Source organism: Coccinella septempunctata, chromosome 2 (genome assembly GCF_907165205.1).
Source record: "Coccinella septempunctata chromosome 2, icCocSept1.1, whole genome shotgun sequence".
Lineage (NCBI taxonomy): Eukaryota > Metazoa > Arthropoda > Insecta > Coleoptera > Coccinellidae > Coccinella > Coccinella septempunctata.
Genome location: NC_058190.1, coordinates 43462283 through 43477503, shown reverse-complemented (window position 1 = coordinate 43477503; position 15221 = coordinate 43462283). Strand labels below are relative to the sequence as shown.

General features: G+C 37.6%; 1 protein-coding gene across 1 annotated transcript; it reads left to right on the top strand.

The window, feature by feature from the left end:
• The first annotated feature begins 508 nt into the window (after positions 1-508).
• On the top strand, positions 509-13614 carry LOC123307169. Its single transcript, XM_044889386.1, has 6 exons — positions 509-930; positions 1810-2304; positions 4336-6255; positions 7553-9458; positions 11385-11422; positions 11690-13614. Exons 1-6 carry the CDS (start codon positions 558-560, stop codon positions 13612-13614), a joined length of 6657 nt encoding a protein of 2218 aa, XP_044745321.1. The 5' UTR covers positions 509-557.
• Positions 13615-15221: the final 1607 nt, after the last annotated feature.

The window sequence follows — 15221 nt, the reverse complement described above, 5'->3', positions numbered from 1 at the left end:
AACGAAATTTGGTCCAAAAATAACCAAAATTTGGTACACAGAAGTTTTTGATATGAGAAATCTCATAGTTCTACCAATTTTGACGATGGATGTCGGCCACCTGCATAAAATTCCATACGAAACCCAAATTTTTCTCGAATATCTTTCGTTTCGTGAAGAAATAGCAGGAGACAAGAAAATGTTTCAATTGAGTGGGCTTTCTAACGGTTTAATAATTTTAAGGAATTCACTTTCAGTAAAAGCTCATAGGAGGCCTTATTTGTTCGAAATGGATCAAGCTGTCAAAAATGGATTTTCCAATGGCATAATCTGAATAAGAAGAAAAGCTTATTTCGAAACAAATTTTAGGGGTGGCTTCTTCAACCCTTTGCAATTTTAGGGAAACATTACCAAAATAATGAATAGAACACGACGAAGAATATTTTTGAACACACGTCATAATACCTAACTCAGGATTCATTTTTATTGTGACCGAGTCGATTTTCTATGTACACTCAAATTTGACAAATATACGTCACAAACCCGTAATATTATTCAGCGTAATCCGTAGGAATAAAATGTCGATAAATTTTTTATTTATTTTGTCCTTCCTTCTCATCGAATCCTCACAATCTCTAGACGAAGACTACTTTAAGGTCCCTGTGAAACCCGAGCACTACAATATAACAATTCTTGTTCTTTTTAATGAATCAACATTTGAAGGATTTGTTGATATATTGACAGAATGCAAGGAAGAGACGAACAGTATAAAATTACATGCCCAAGAAATGGTTATCGATAAGGATAAAATCACAGTGAAAGAAGTGGAAGCATCCATACCAGTACCGTTGTCGGGTGTCGAAATAGATGAAAAAAATCAGACGGTTGTGATGAGCTTAGGAGAAAATTTGAAGAAAGATGTAAAATATGTGATTCACATCGAGTATAAAGGTATTTTTCACGTTTTCACTCATATCATTCCATTCGAGAGTACAATTTATTCACAATGAATTAAATATCGCCTTTGTATATTTCATACCCTACTATACTTCGATGATTTTTGTGCACGACAAGCCTTATCCTATATATCTAAATGAGCTCAGTTCAATGAATGTTGTTTGTAGCTTAGGAAACCATTATTTCAAAAGCTACGCCACTTCGAAAAGTTAAATCTATTCTGGAGGCCATTTTTGATCAGTGCGGTGAACAAATGAACAAATATGTAGATGCGTAGTCCGGAGTTCCTATGTGAATATTCTTCAGTGTACAGACAAGAATAGTGCTCAGACCGCACTATGCAACAGGAACCTCTTTGGTTGAATCAAGGTCCACAATCCGCACTCCAGTCCCTGTTGACAACACAGAGCCATCGGTGAACCAACTGAGACCTTCAGTCTCTTTGGAGAAAGACGCATTGGCATCCTTCGCTATCTTCAGAGCAACAGAGGATTTATAGCAATGTAGTTATACGAGCAAATGCTCTTGACTCATAAATGTCATCCAGGCAGACTAAACATTGGAATCGGAGGGGCGTAACTTTTGAATCAATGGTTCCCTAAAGTTAAATGGACTTTTTCCAAACTCAGTTGTCCAAATGGAATAAATACGAAAAAAACAAGAAAAAATCGCCTTCCATCAATTGAATTGGAGCTCAGTAATTAGTTGAAGATATACTAGAAAATGAAACATTAATAGAAAAAACAATATAAATAAAAATAAAAAAACAAATCTGTATTTGAAGAACTACCATAAGGGTGTTTGAAATAACTTAAATTCTGTCTAATTCTTTCTGCCTATGCCTATTAATTTATTGAATATTCGCCTTTACAGCTAATCTAACACAGTCACCATATGGATTCTATAAAAATTGGTATATGAATGCAGATCACACATACGGCACCCTTGCGAACACACATTTTGAACCGACCTGGGCTCGAAAGGCGTTCCCATGTTTTGATTTGCCGCACATGAAAGCCACATTCCAGTTAACCATGGGACACGATGAAAAGCTTTTCGCCCTGAATAATATGCCACTACTGAGCTCCGAGCCTGTAGAAGGAAGAGAAGGATACGTTTGGGAACACTTTGATAAGACTTTAACCATGTCTACTTACCTGGTGGCATTCGCAATCCTAGACCACGGTATGAAAAATATAACTTCAGGCAAGATCACGTTTTGGTATCCACCTCTATCGAATATTCCTCATGAGTACGCATTGAAGAAGTCAGTGGAAATGTTGAGCTATCTCGAGGACTACTTCGAGATGAAGTACGAACTTCCCAAGCTTGACTTCCTGGTGGTGAATTCCTATCCAACCTTCGCAGGTACTATGATCATTTACATTATGTCTCAAATTTTATGCTTCGTTTGATCCGATTCGCTGATTTTCATGTGTATGAAGCCTGGGGTCATCTCAGATAGAGGTACAGATACTCAGAGCCTTAATCCCAAATGTCAGCTGATCAGAAATACCCTATAGAAGAAGATATAACAAATGAGGTGCAATACCGTTTGAAGCCGATCGGAAGGGTAATTACGTAGGCAAAGTCAAACTCACTGACAGAACTAGTATTAGATGTAGCGTAGCTTTTGGACAATGGGTGAAGTTAGATTAAAATGACTTCAACTTTTGTGCGAAAATGTCTATACCATTGGAAGTGCTGAAGACACTTTAACGAGTTAGTCAAGTTAGTGAATCAGGAGTAAATCATTTAAATTTATTGCACGGTACCACCTAATTTCACGAGAATGCACGTAGTGTGAGGTGGCGTATGGCGCTACTGAAGAAACCCAAGTACTTCCAATCTGATATTGCACCTTCTTTGCTATATCTTCTTCGACGAAGATGCGACCCACTTAGGCTGGCCAGTTCTGAAGATTAGCATAGTGTATGATCGGCTGTTAATATAAGTCTATAATTTTTTTTCCGCTGACAGGCTCATGCCCACAATGACCTGAAGCTTACGTATTGGCATTTGAAGGAGCTTCTTAGTGTTGAGTTGATTCTACGAAAGTTTTTCTTGCGGGAGTCCTGGTATTAGCCTAGCTTGAAACACTGTGGTACGTGTGAGTTGGCCTGTTGGCCTTCTTCGTGTGCCATTAGCTTTTTCGGTCGTCTTCTCTGTAATCTGTACTGTCAACACACACTCATTGACGTTATAGCAGTGCAATAAGACGGCCAAGGTAGGAGAAGGAGTATAAACATAAAAAAAAATCAGCTCGAATGAACCGGTTTCTCCGCCAAAAAACCTGAGACAAAACTATGATATTGTCGAAAAAAATTTATATATATGAAAGACTTTCTACTTGAAATGTCTCACCTACCCGATGACTCATGAAGTCATTTGGTAAATAAATTCAACATTACCATTAAAAATCAGAAAAATCATAGGCACAGTAAGTATGACACTGTGTTTGAACTTTATGTGTTTCAAGTCATAAGATGCTACCTAGATCTTAGTTATTGGTTATTGGGTGTCAACATTAGTATGAGTTACTATAACCATTTCGGAAATTGAAACTGAATTAAATGATTTTCACTAGCATGGGTGAATTCCACTATAACTGGGTATTATAAATTACTCGATGCCACTGAGCTTCTTCAGATGGATGAAGGTGTATCTTCAACGACCTGAAGATGTTATTGTGATAGCGAAACACGTGAAGTGCTTAAAGAGTCACCTAGTGAAAATATATGCATTTGGATTAATTCAAGTACCCATTGGCCACGTCAATTCAATATAAGCATTTTGCTTTCTTCCAATGGATCCTAAAGCTTTGTTATTACCTGATCACCTTAGCTTCAAAAGTACCGATAACATAGGTACTTTCCGTAGATTGTAGAGACTGCTATTTCATACAAAAGCTTATTTTTTAATTGGATGAGTACTGGAGTCAAACTATGGACGCATATTCTGCAGGCTCTGCTTCTCACTAAGGCAGCATGGAATGAAAGGAATATTGTTCTGAACAATTCATCAAAAGTAGTGAAACTTCTGGTGGAAAAGTGGGCTGAAATCGATGTTACATTGTAGTGAATTTTCCTAATTTGAATTCTCTAATCCTGAAAAAAGGATGCAACCATCTGGGCAAAGAGCAGCCCTGTTTCAACTAGTTGGTTATTCATTTTCGGTAGGTTAGTCATGTCCGGTTCATCCTTCTTGAGATTTGAAGAATCTATCGAAAAAAAATAAACGCTGAATGAAGAAATCTTAAAAATAAAATCAAAGAGAAATGGTCGTTCTTCGAGAATCATGCGACATTAATTAGTATAACCTTCTGGATTCCAAAACTCGAACTATGAATAGGAATAACTCTGGCCCCATCAGTTCGTTCTGATCAATTCTAATTTGCAGGTGCTTGTGAGAATTGGGGACTTATCATTGCCGAAGAGAAAGCCGTACAGGAAGATCAAGTATTGCAAATTGTTGCTCACGAGTTGGTTCATATGTGGATAGGAAATGTAATAACTATGAAATGCTTTTCAGAGGTGTGGCTCAAAGAGGGAATAACAAATTATCACGATAGTATTCTGACAGATAAATTCGAAGAAACCACAAGTAGGGATTCAGATATTGCAGATGAGTTCACGCGTATCATGGGTCAAACGGATATTGGACCACTGAGCCTCGAACATTGCCCAACCGATGAAAGCACAATTTTGAAAGCTTATGGAAAGGATACTTATTTCAAGGGAAGTTTATTCACTAGAATGATACAAATGACACTTGGCTTGACGAATATGAAAAAGCCAATACAGCTTCTTCTGAACAAATTCAAATTTCAAAACTTCGATGAAGATGACTTATGGGAGGTTCTGAAAGAAACAACACCTCCTGAAAATTTTCCAAATCACCTAAGTTTCCATGAAGTCTTCAGATCATGGACCAAGCAAAAAGGATACCCCATAGTTGAGGTAACCAGAGATTACACTAGCGGAACCGCAACATTGCAACAAAGAATATTTCACTCTGAAGAACCAGATAAAGATGCGGGAATCTGCTGGTGGATACCTATAACTTACAAAACAAAATGTGAGAAAAACTCAAAGAATACAGTAGCGGAAATATGGATGACTTGTCCCAAGCAACCTCTCGTTATAAAGGAATTGAAGTCTTCGGAATGGATATTAGTCAACCTTCAAACCATGGGCATGTTTATAGTTAAATATGATGACGCCAACTGGAACCTTATAACTAAAACTCTGAGTGATAAGTCGCGCCTCGAAGACATTCCATCTTTGGATAGATTCAAGCTCATCCTGGACGCAAATCAGCTCACACAGTTCGGACTCCTTTCCCATGAATCATTGCTGACAACTCTTCTATACCTGCAACACGAAACAAACGCACTGGTTTGGTCCATTGCTCTAGAATATTTCAATCATCTGGATTGGTTATCGAAGGACATAACTGTATTGAAGGATGATTATATGAAAACTTTGGTTCAGACCCATTTTTCTGAAGAAATGTTCCAGTTGGGGGGTTTATCCGAGAAAGAACAGGATTTCAGGGAACATATTGTAAAAACAGCTTGTAATTCTGGTATTGTAAAATGTATCGACGAGGCTCTTAGACTTTTCAACGAGTTCGTAAATTCTTCCCAGACAATAACGCTGAAGGATAGACCTACTCGGAGGCTGGTTTTTTGTCTCGCCAATAGACATGGCCCAGAAGAGAATAGTATGATTCTCATGGATTTATATGACAAATATTCAGGAGGGGATGTAGGAAATGACGCATTGTGGTCCTTGCATTGTAGAGAACAAAAACCTGATACAGCAGCAAGAAGAATGTTTTCCAAGAATTCCAGGAAAATAATAGAATTATTCACTACCAGAAAGATGAAGATCAATCAAGTATCAAGCATAATCCAGGATATCGAACCCGTTCTGCGAGAAATTGACGGACCCAAGATCTTCGTTGATGGAATCCTCGAAATGTCCGATCGAATTCATGAAAAGGAAATGCTCAACCACTTGGAGAGTCTATTTGAAAATAAGATGTTTCTAATTGACAAATGGAAGACAAATCGGATCTTGAAGAGGATCAGAAGCAATATCGAGTGGAAGAAAAAGTATTCGGAGGAGATAAAATTGGCATTGTTGAAAATTACAGGGAGAAAAAATCAGAGTGAGGAAAGTTCCACCAAGCTTATCCCCGCTAGGAGCTCCAAACCAGTTGAAACACGAAGAATGTCTTCAAGATCTTCTAAATTATTTGGCAGGAATTGTTATTGGTCTGCATTGTGCTTAGTTTTCTTCACTTTATTCGAATAAATTATCGATTGTGGTAGTTAATAATCCATTCATCGCATCCTGGATGCGTTTTGAGTTTTCCTAGAAAATTCCCCTAGTGTCATCCCAATCACTCTATGAACACCAGTTATTTTTATGAAAGTCTGGCATGTCAAAGGCATGTTCGATTTTTTTGGCCCAAAAAAAAACAGCGATCGGAATAATTCATTATTGTTTGTGATATTCGAAATTTGCAATTTCGCTGTTCTGTGTAGATTACGCCATACATCATCATTTTGTTGTCCAGACCAAGGGATAAGCTGAGTCAATATTTCAAGTCACTTCCTATCATATTATAGGGTGCGGCAGAACCCATTGAAGAATTTCGTATTGGAAAGGTCATGCTCGGGCTGTGGTGAAGGCAGGTAGGTCCGCAAGAGCTCTATGTGTTCCTTAGGGTCTGTAGTTCTTAGTCGTCACCATGATTTGGACCGAAATGTGTCGGAAAATAAAAACTTTTTCAGTAGTGATGACTCGATGAGGCACATTTTCGAATTTCCATTACTGGCTGCTGTTAACCCTCGTCAACTCCATGAAAATCCAATTCACGCACCTAAAGTGGAGTGGAGTGATAGGCCCTCACTTTTCCGAAAAGAACAATGTTATCGTCACAGAAAGTTCTTAGTGATACATATACATAGCTCGAATTTCAATCTCTGTTTTGAGGCAGATGTTAATGGGGCGAATGTTCTCACTGAGAAGGGACATGGTTTGCTCATTTGCGACTTCTTAGCTATATCGTTTTAAAACTTGAGTACCAAAACTATAATGATATATATAATGATAAATAAAACCGTTTTTCTCCAACTCTCATCTTTTTTCATGGCATTTTGAGACTCGTAGATCCGTTCAGTCGTATCCTGTATATAATATGATAAAAGGTTTCACTGTGCTCCTGATAAGATTGACGCAGCTTTTGAAAACTTGTCCTTATTTGGTCTGGCCAAATGTGACTGCAAAGAATCATTCTTGAAAAACCATCTTAGCTGATAGTTCTTACCTAGTTCATATTCATCATTGTTGATGGAATATGTGGTGAAGGAAAAGGTCATTATAAAAAAATAATTTAATCTCTCAAGAGTGAGACTCATCAGTATTGGATATACACAGTTCCAAATTCGCCCAATGAATAAATATAATACCTGGAGACGATGACGTGTAATAATTCAGAAAATACGTAGTGAAAATCATATAGTTCAGTATCGGCCACATCTATTGTTGATAAAATAAGGTTCATTCGATTTGCTTTGATGATCTCTAATCTCCAAAATTTGCAGGTGCAGAAGAGAATTGGGGACTTATCATTGCTGAAGAAACAGCAGTACATAGTAAAAAGGCGGTCTTGGGTACTATCGCTCACGAGCTGGTACATATGTGGATTGGAAATTTAATGACAATGAAATGTTTCGGAGAACTTTGGCTAAAAGAAGGACTAACGACGTACTACACAAATATCTTGAAAGACGAATTTTATGAAGAGCAAATTGGGGATTCCGTTATCGCAGATGATTTCATCACCCTCATGGCTCAGTTCTCTACTACAGCACTGAGCCTAGAATATTGTCCGGATGATAAGGATGTGCTTATGGATATGTATGGCCAGAATACCTATCATAGGGGTGCTTTGTTTACAAGAATGTTTCAAAAGTTTCTGGGCATAAACGATCTCAAGAAAACGATGCAGGTACTTCTGAAGAAATTCACGTATAAGAACTACGATGAAGACGATCTAGGGGCGGCACTCAAAGAAACATCGAAATCAGAAAATTTCCCGGAACAAGCTGACATACATGAGGTCTTCAGCTCGTGGACCAAGCAAGTCGGATACCCTCTGGTTGAAGTTAACAGAAATTACGATACCGGATCAGCAAAACTGCAGCAAAGGAGATTTTACTCCAGAGACGAGGACAGCTGCTGGTGGATACCTGTATCTTACACTACGAAATCTGAGAAAAATCACGACCATACAGCCGCCAAAACTTGGTTGAAATGTCCAAAAGAACCGCTTGTTATATCTGACTTAAAGCCATCAGAATGGATCCTAATCAACCTTCAGTCAGCTGGTATGTTCATAGTTAAATATGACGATACCAACTGGAACCTCATAACGGATACTCTAACAAATGATGAGATCTTTGAAGTCATACCATTTTGGGATCGATTCAAGCTTGTACTCGATGCATCTTATCTTTCACATTTCGGACTTCTTTCACATGAATCAGTGTTGACAACTCTTCTGTTCTTGAAACATGAAACCAACGCAGAGGTGTGGAGGGCTGCTCTGACATACCTCTCCAAGCTGAATTGGTTATCAAACGACATAATTGAATTGAAGAATGAATATATGAGAATATTGGTTCAACGCCATTTTTCCACAAAAATTTTCGATTTCGAGTGCTTATCAAAAAAAGAACAGAATTTCAACGAACTAATTATAAAAACAGCCTGTGAATCCGGTGTTCAAGTGTGTACAGAGGAGGTTTTTAGACTTTTCGATGAATTCAAAACTTCTTTCCCGAACGTAACACTGCATGAAGATCTTCGAGCACTGGTTTTCTGCCTTGCAGTAAAATATGGTCCGGAAGAAAACACGAAGTTTATCTTGAATTTGTTGAAGTCAGTGGACTTGGGAATGGATTTATTGCCTGACCTCCAAGCCAGTTTTTTGTGTCTTAAAAACGAACCTAGAATTGGAAAATCTACTGGTAGTATCTTCCGAAATGATACAAATCAAATATTCGAGCTTTTAAAAGCCGAAAGCTTGGCGATAGATCCAGTAGATAGCATAATCCAGGAACTCGAAAACATTCTGCAAGATCGTTATGCAACTGCAGTTTTCGTAGATTCAATTCTCCTACTATCCAGTCAGATTCATGAGCCTAAAATACTGAACCGTTTGAAAGGTCTGTTCGAAGAGGAGAAGTTTCGAGTTTTCAAACAGAAAACGGATATGATCGTGGAGAGAATCAATAGTAATGTGGAATGGAAGACGAATTATTCCGAAGAGATCAAAATGGCGTTATTGAAAATTTTACGGAGCAAAAATCACACCGAAGAAACAACCACAACTCGTGTTCCAGGACAAACTGATAAGCCTGTGAGAAAACCTCCTTCTTCCTGTGAATTATTCGATGCGAACTATTATTTCACTGCACTGTGCTTTGTAATCGTGATTTTTTTCGAGTAAATTATTGATCGCAGAAAAACTTTTTATTTTAGAGTGGGAATTATAACATAGGAAGGCGTAGAAAGGCCACAAAATATTTTGAAAATATTTTTTTCACTCTCTCGTGATTTCAACTTATTTATTCATAGAGGGAAAGCTTCTATCATCAAGTAGAATACTCGAAAAAGGAATATAAAAGAACAACCCTTTTACATAAAAATCACATTATTTGTACATGTGGGAACCATAATATACAATTCGTTGAAACAGCAACGAATATACAGGGTCTTTCACGAGGAACCTCACCCATATATTGAACGAGTCAGAAATGCGTTCAGGTTTGTTTAGATTTTTAGATTCATAGTTTTGAAACTCAATTTGGTTTTTAAACACTTTTGCAGATCTCTTCCTCCCGATGAAATAAGAAGAGCAACGCACGAAGCATTCCTGAGACGTATAAATAAATGTCTAGAAATTAACGGTCAAAACTTTGAGCATCTTCTCTAGTTATAACTGCGAGAGCTTGCCATGGTTCTCCTAATAGTAACTTGAAGTCGGTTTCAAGAAGGGGTGAAAAATCTACAGCATGGTTCAAATAACAGTTTCTGAAAATTTCATCTTTTTGGCGTGAAGGGAAAAGAAATAGCTGAAAATTCAAGACGAAAAACAGTTTTTTGTGAATAACTCAGAAAATATCCACCTTAGGGCGAGGGTGTGATGCATACACTCACATTATTTTTTAATGTAGATTCAATATCTGCCATAAAAAAATGGGGTTCTAATTTGAAAAAATTGATTTTTCACGATTTGTCATCCCTAACTTTGAAAGCGATTTTTTCACCCCCTGTATCATGAATCGCGATTTCGATTTTTAAAGTGGATACATCAATCTTACATCTTGAAAAATCCCAAAAATGAAAATTTTCCATCCAAAAACCTCGAAGTTTTTCTTGTTTCAGCGGAGCTCTATTTTCGATTTTTTTTTCGAATTTTCCCGCTCAGAGAGAATTTTTCAACCAAAACTGAAAAATGTTACATCAAAATAACTTGAAATTTTCTAAGGAATCTATTTCTGCAATAAAAAAATGGTGTTCTAATTTGAAAAACGGAAGTTGACGTCATTTCCGGAAAAACCGGAGGTGCTCATGCCTTGAAAATATTTTAGATTTCATCAGCATCGTGAAATACTTATAAGTGCTGAATTTCATGAAAATACGTTCAGTAGTTTCCCGTATAAATATGGATGAGGTTCCTCGTGAAAGACCCTGTATATTACGTCCTATCATTAATGCTTCTGCTTATCGGAAAATGATATATTTCGGCATAGAAAACCCTATATTGAGTAGACACTGAATAGAGTTTTTTTTTTAATGTCGGAATTGAGCAAAACATATTTTTGATTATATTGTGGCTCTTCCACGCTTTCGTAAGAACGAAATCTTTTCAGTAGAAGATCTTTGTACTGTAATACAATGAAATTAAAGGCATCTAGGAAATGAATGAATTTTCTTCTTCACAAACGTAATCAGTGAAAAAGTGAAACAATTCGGGTGAGAGTTCCTTGAAAACTAATTCGATGAAAACTTGGGGACTAAATCTCGCTTATAGTTCTATTGATTCTACAATGAAAAATAGACAGTACAGAGTATATAGCTTCTTGAATAAGAGAAAACTCATTCAACTGCTAGTTACAGCATATTCCTTAAAAAATGAGGAAGGCATTACGAAGTGACGAGCTTTTTCATGCTTATTCAATTTTATATCCAGACCCATCTTAACTCCTTCAACCAGGGCTTAGTACTCCCAAAAAAAATTCATTAATATTGAGTGAATAAATAAAATTGACTCTAGGCCCTAAAATAACATCTTGCAATATTTTATTGTCATCCAGCGAATAGCTCCTGAGAAGTAAATTTTGTTTGAACTTTTCGTTTTATTTCCAGTGATACGATTATGACAAAATTCTGCAATATTTGTATAGGTACTCTTCAGGATCGATATTTTCTTTCATAGGGAACAAATCGAAGCAATATGTAACTCCGAAACCATCAAACGGATTCCTCCCATTGTCAAACTTAACCGACTCATAAGGAACCCAAATCAACCCTGAAAATTCATAGTTTGTAGCTTTCTTCCTTCGGAAATCAGAGTTTTGTCTTAAGAACAAATGTGCGAAAAAATCGTAAATATAATGAAAATAAGTTCAAGTTGATTTTTTCTGATGATCTCTTATTTCCCAAATTTGCAGGTGCTTGTGAGAATTGGGGACTAATCATTGCTGAAAAAGGTTCTATGGGAAAAAAAAGGATATTGTATATTATTGCCCATGAATTGGTTCATATGTGGATTGGAAATTTGATAACTATGAAATGCTTTGCAGAACTTTGGCTGAAAGAAGGAATAAATAACTATTTCACGAGTATGTTGAGAGAAAAATATGGTTCTGAAAGGAGAGATTCAATTATAGCAGAAGAGATCGAGAACACCATCGATCAAAAGTTCTCTTACCCGATAAGCTTGGATTATTGTCCGACAAATATTTTCCATACTATGCAAATGTATACTGATGGAACCTATGAAAAAGGAAATTTATTAACTAGAATGATACAAATGTCCCTGGGTATGAGAGATTTTAAGAAAACGATCAAGTATCTTCTGAACAAATTCAAGTATCAAAACTTCGATGAAGAAGATCTATGGGTAGCACTAAAAGAAACAACACCACCGGAAGATTTTCCGAAAGATCTAGATATCAGTACAGTATTCAGCTCGTGGACCAAGCAAAAAAGATACCCCATAGTTGAGGTAACCAGAGATTACATTAAGGGAACCGCAACACTTGAACAAAGAACATTTTCTCACAACAAAATAGAAGAGAAGGATGAGGGTTGCTGGTGGATACCTATATCTTACACAACAAATTGTGAAAAAAAATTCAAGAATACAGTCCCGAAAATATGGATGAAGTGTCCCAGGGAACCTCTTGTTATCGATCAATTGAGGTCTTCGGATTGGATTTTGATCAACCTTCAGTCAACGAGTATGTTCATAGTTAAATATGACGAAACCAACTGGGAACTCATAACTGAAACTTTGAATGATGAGTCGCTTTTCGAAATGTTACCCTTCTGGGACCGCTACAAGCTCATCCTTGATGCAGGGCATCTAGCGTACAATGGTCTCCTCTCACACAGCTCAATGTTGACAACTCTTTTATATTTGAAACACGAAACCAACCCAGAGGTGTGGAAAGCTGCAGTGGCGTATTTGGAGAAACTAGACTGGTTATCATGGTCCATAGTTGGATTGAAGGAAGAATACACTAGAATATTGTTGCAACCCTATTTTTCCGAAGAACTTTTCGAGTTCGAAGGTTTATCTAGGAAAAAACAACATTTCAGGGAAATAATCATAAGGTTGGCCTGTGATTCCGGTATTCTAGGCTGTATGGATGTGGTACTCGAACTTTTCAAAGAATTCAAAGATTCTTTCCCGAACCTTACGCTGAATGAAGATATACGAGCATTGGTTTTCTGCCTGGCCGTTAAAAACGGTCCAGAAGAGAACGGTCAATATCTTTCAAGCCTACTGGATCAAGATGTGAGCAAAGACTTAATTGAGGACCTAAGGGTCGGTTTGCTGTGTAAACCCTCAACAAAAACCGAATTCCCGAAATCTGTTAGAAGAATATTCCGAAATGATACACGAGAACTACTCGATTTATTGAAAACCAAAATGATGCTGATCGATTCAATACCGAGCGTTATCCGGGACATCGAGCCTGTTCTCGAAGAGCCCGATGGATCAGGGGTTTTCGTACAACAAATTCTCGAAATATCCGATCAACTGCATGAAACGCAAAGTCTAGATCACTTGAAGCAAGTATTTCAGAATGAGATGTTCCAAGATCACAAAGAGAAGACGAATCTGATCTTGGAGAGGATCGCAAGTAATATAGAATGGAAGAAGAAGTATTCGCAGGAGATAAAATTGGCACTGTTTAAAATATTACCGAAAAAAGCGGATATCAGAGAAATTTCCACAACTCGCTTGCCCGTGAGAATTTCAACACCGTCGAGGAAACGAACACATTCTAAAAGTTGTAAATTATTCGATAAGAATTATTATTATTTTGGATCGTTGTATTTCGTACTAGTTATTTTATTCGAATGAAATGTTGAACAAAATTTTATAGTTTGATTTTACTTCGAACTTTCCAGAAAATTGTATCTTCTAGGGGGAGTCCGCAAGACTTACTCAGGTAGGAGACTTGAACCTCCTCAAATATTTCAATTCAAATTTCGTGCTACCGGTATCGTAAATAACTTGCGACATACTTGTAACAAAGCACAACTAGAGGCGGCTCCATTTTGGCCGCCATCAGAACAGTTCGGAAGTGTGAGGGTTGAACGTGATTTTGTTGGGAACTAAAAAATTTAATAATTTTTGTTTGTTACACTGTCTGAAAAGTTTAATAGGTGCGTGGTGTAATTTAGTTTTATTGCTTTCATTGATTAATATTATTTAACAATAGATGAGCCTTTTTGATAATAGTTGTAAAAGTTTCAAGAAGAACATCTGTTGAAATAAGGAAGAGTGACTGAAATATACAATGCGCAAAAAAATTAACGCACATTATGGAAATCTCAGATTTATTCTACAACTGAAGGTGTTCTCAATGATAATTATTATTATCAGAATTATGCATGCATATGTTATCCACTTTCAACGGTTTTCTTCAATCCAGATGTTTTTTACCAGCAGGAATAAAAAAAGATGATATTATCAGATTTTGAATGTATTGGCCCCATTCTAAAATCAGTTGTTCTCGATCAATTGTAGTGATCAATAATTTTTCTTTCGTTTGATTTTCTACACTCGATCGCTATGCAACGCGAAACACGCAATTTGACCCAAAAGGAATGTGCCCAAGCGGTAGTTTTGCGAGAAGAAGGGTGGACATACACAAGAATTGCAGAAAGGTTTCCCATACGAGTGTGTCCAGAATGTTGCAGCGATTCAGGGAGACAGGTATGAATGTCCGAAGACCAGGACAGGGTAGAACACGGGTAACAACTGCCATTCAAGAACGTTACTTGAGAGTTTCTTCGTTGAGACAACGGTTTGCAACCGCTCGCCTCCTTCAAATTCAGCTTGAGCAAACTCATGAGGTGCAAATTAGCACTCAGATAATAAGAAATCGCCTCAGAGAATATGATTTAAGGCCTCGTGTCGCGGCAAGAGGCCCAGCTCTTACCCCAACCCATCTAAGGGCGCGTTTGGATTTTGCGAGAGAGCATATCCATTGGGAAGAGGCCGATTGGGAAAGAGTTCTCTTCACAGATGAGTCTAGATTCTGCCTCTACCATTGTGATCGACGTTCCCTTGTATACAGACGTCCACATGAAAGATATGCTCAGTGCAATTTCCTGAATACTACTGGTTTCGGGGGAGGATCGATTATGGTATGGGGTGGAATATCTTTGACTGCTCGCACAGACCTAGTGGTCGTTGATAATGGAGCTATGAATGCTGATAAGTATATAAGGAACATTCTTCAAGAGCATGTAGTGCCATTTGCCCCATACATTGGTGAAAATTTCATTTTTATGGACGATAATGCCAGACCCCATCGTGCGCGCATCGTTCAGGAGTACCTTGAAGAGGTTGAAGTCTCTCGAATGGAATGGCCAGCAAGAAGTCCAGATCTCAATCCGATTGAGCAGGTTTGGGACAACCTCAATAGAAGGCTGAGAAGTTCAGAAAATCATCCAGCTACC

Excerpts from the sequence above, each read along its gene's own strand:
- LOC123307169 (XM_044889386.1), top strand. The coding sequence starts at position 558 with ATGTCGATAAATTTTTTATTTATTTTGTCCTTCCTTCTCATCGAATCC. Across the intron at positions 6,256-7,552 it reads TTTCTTCACTTTATTCGAAT|GTGCAGAAGAGAATTGGGGA; the intron begins AAATTATCGATT and ends CAAAATTTGCAG. Across the intron at positions 9,459-11,384 it reads GTAATCGTGATTTTTTTCGA|TGATACGATTATGACAAAAT; the intron begins GTAAATTATTGA and ends TTTTATTTCCAG.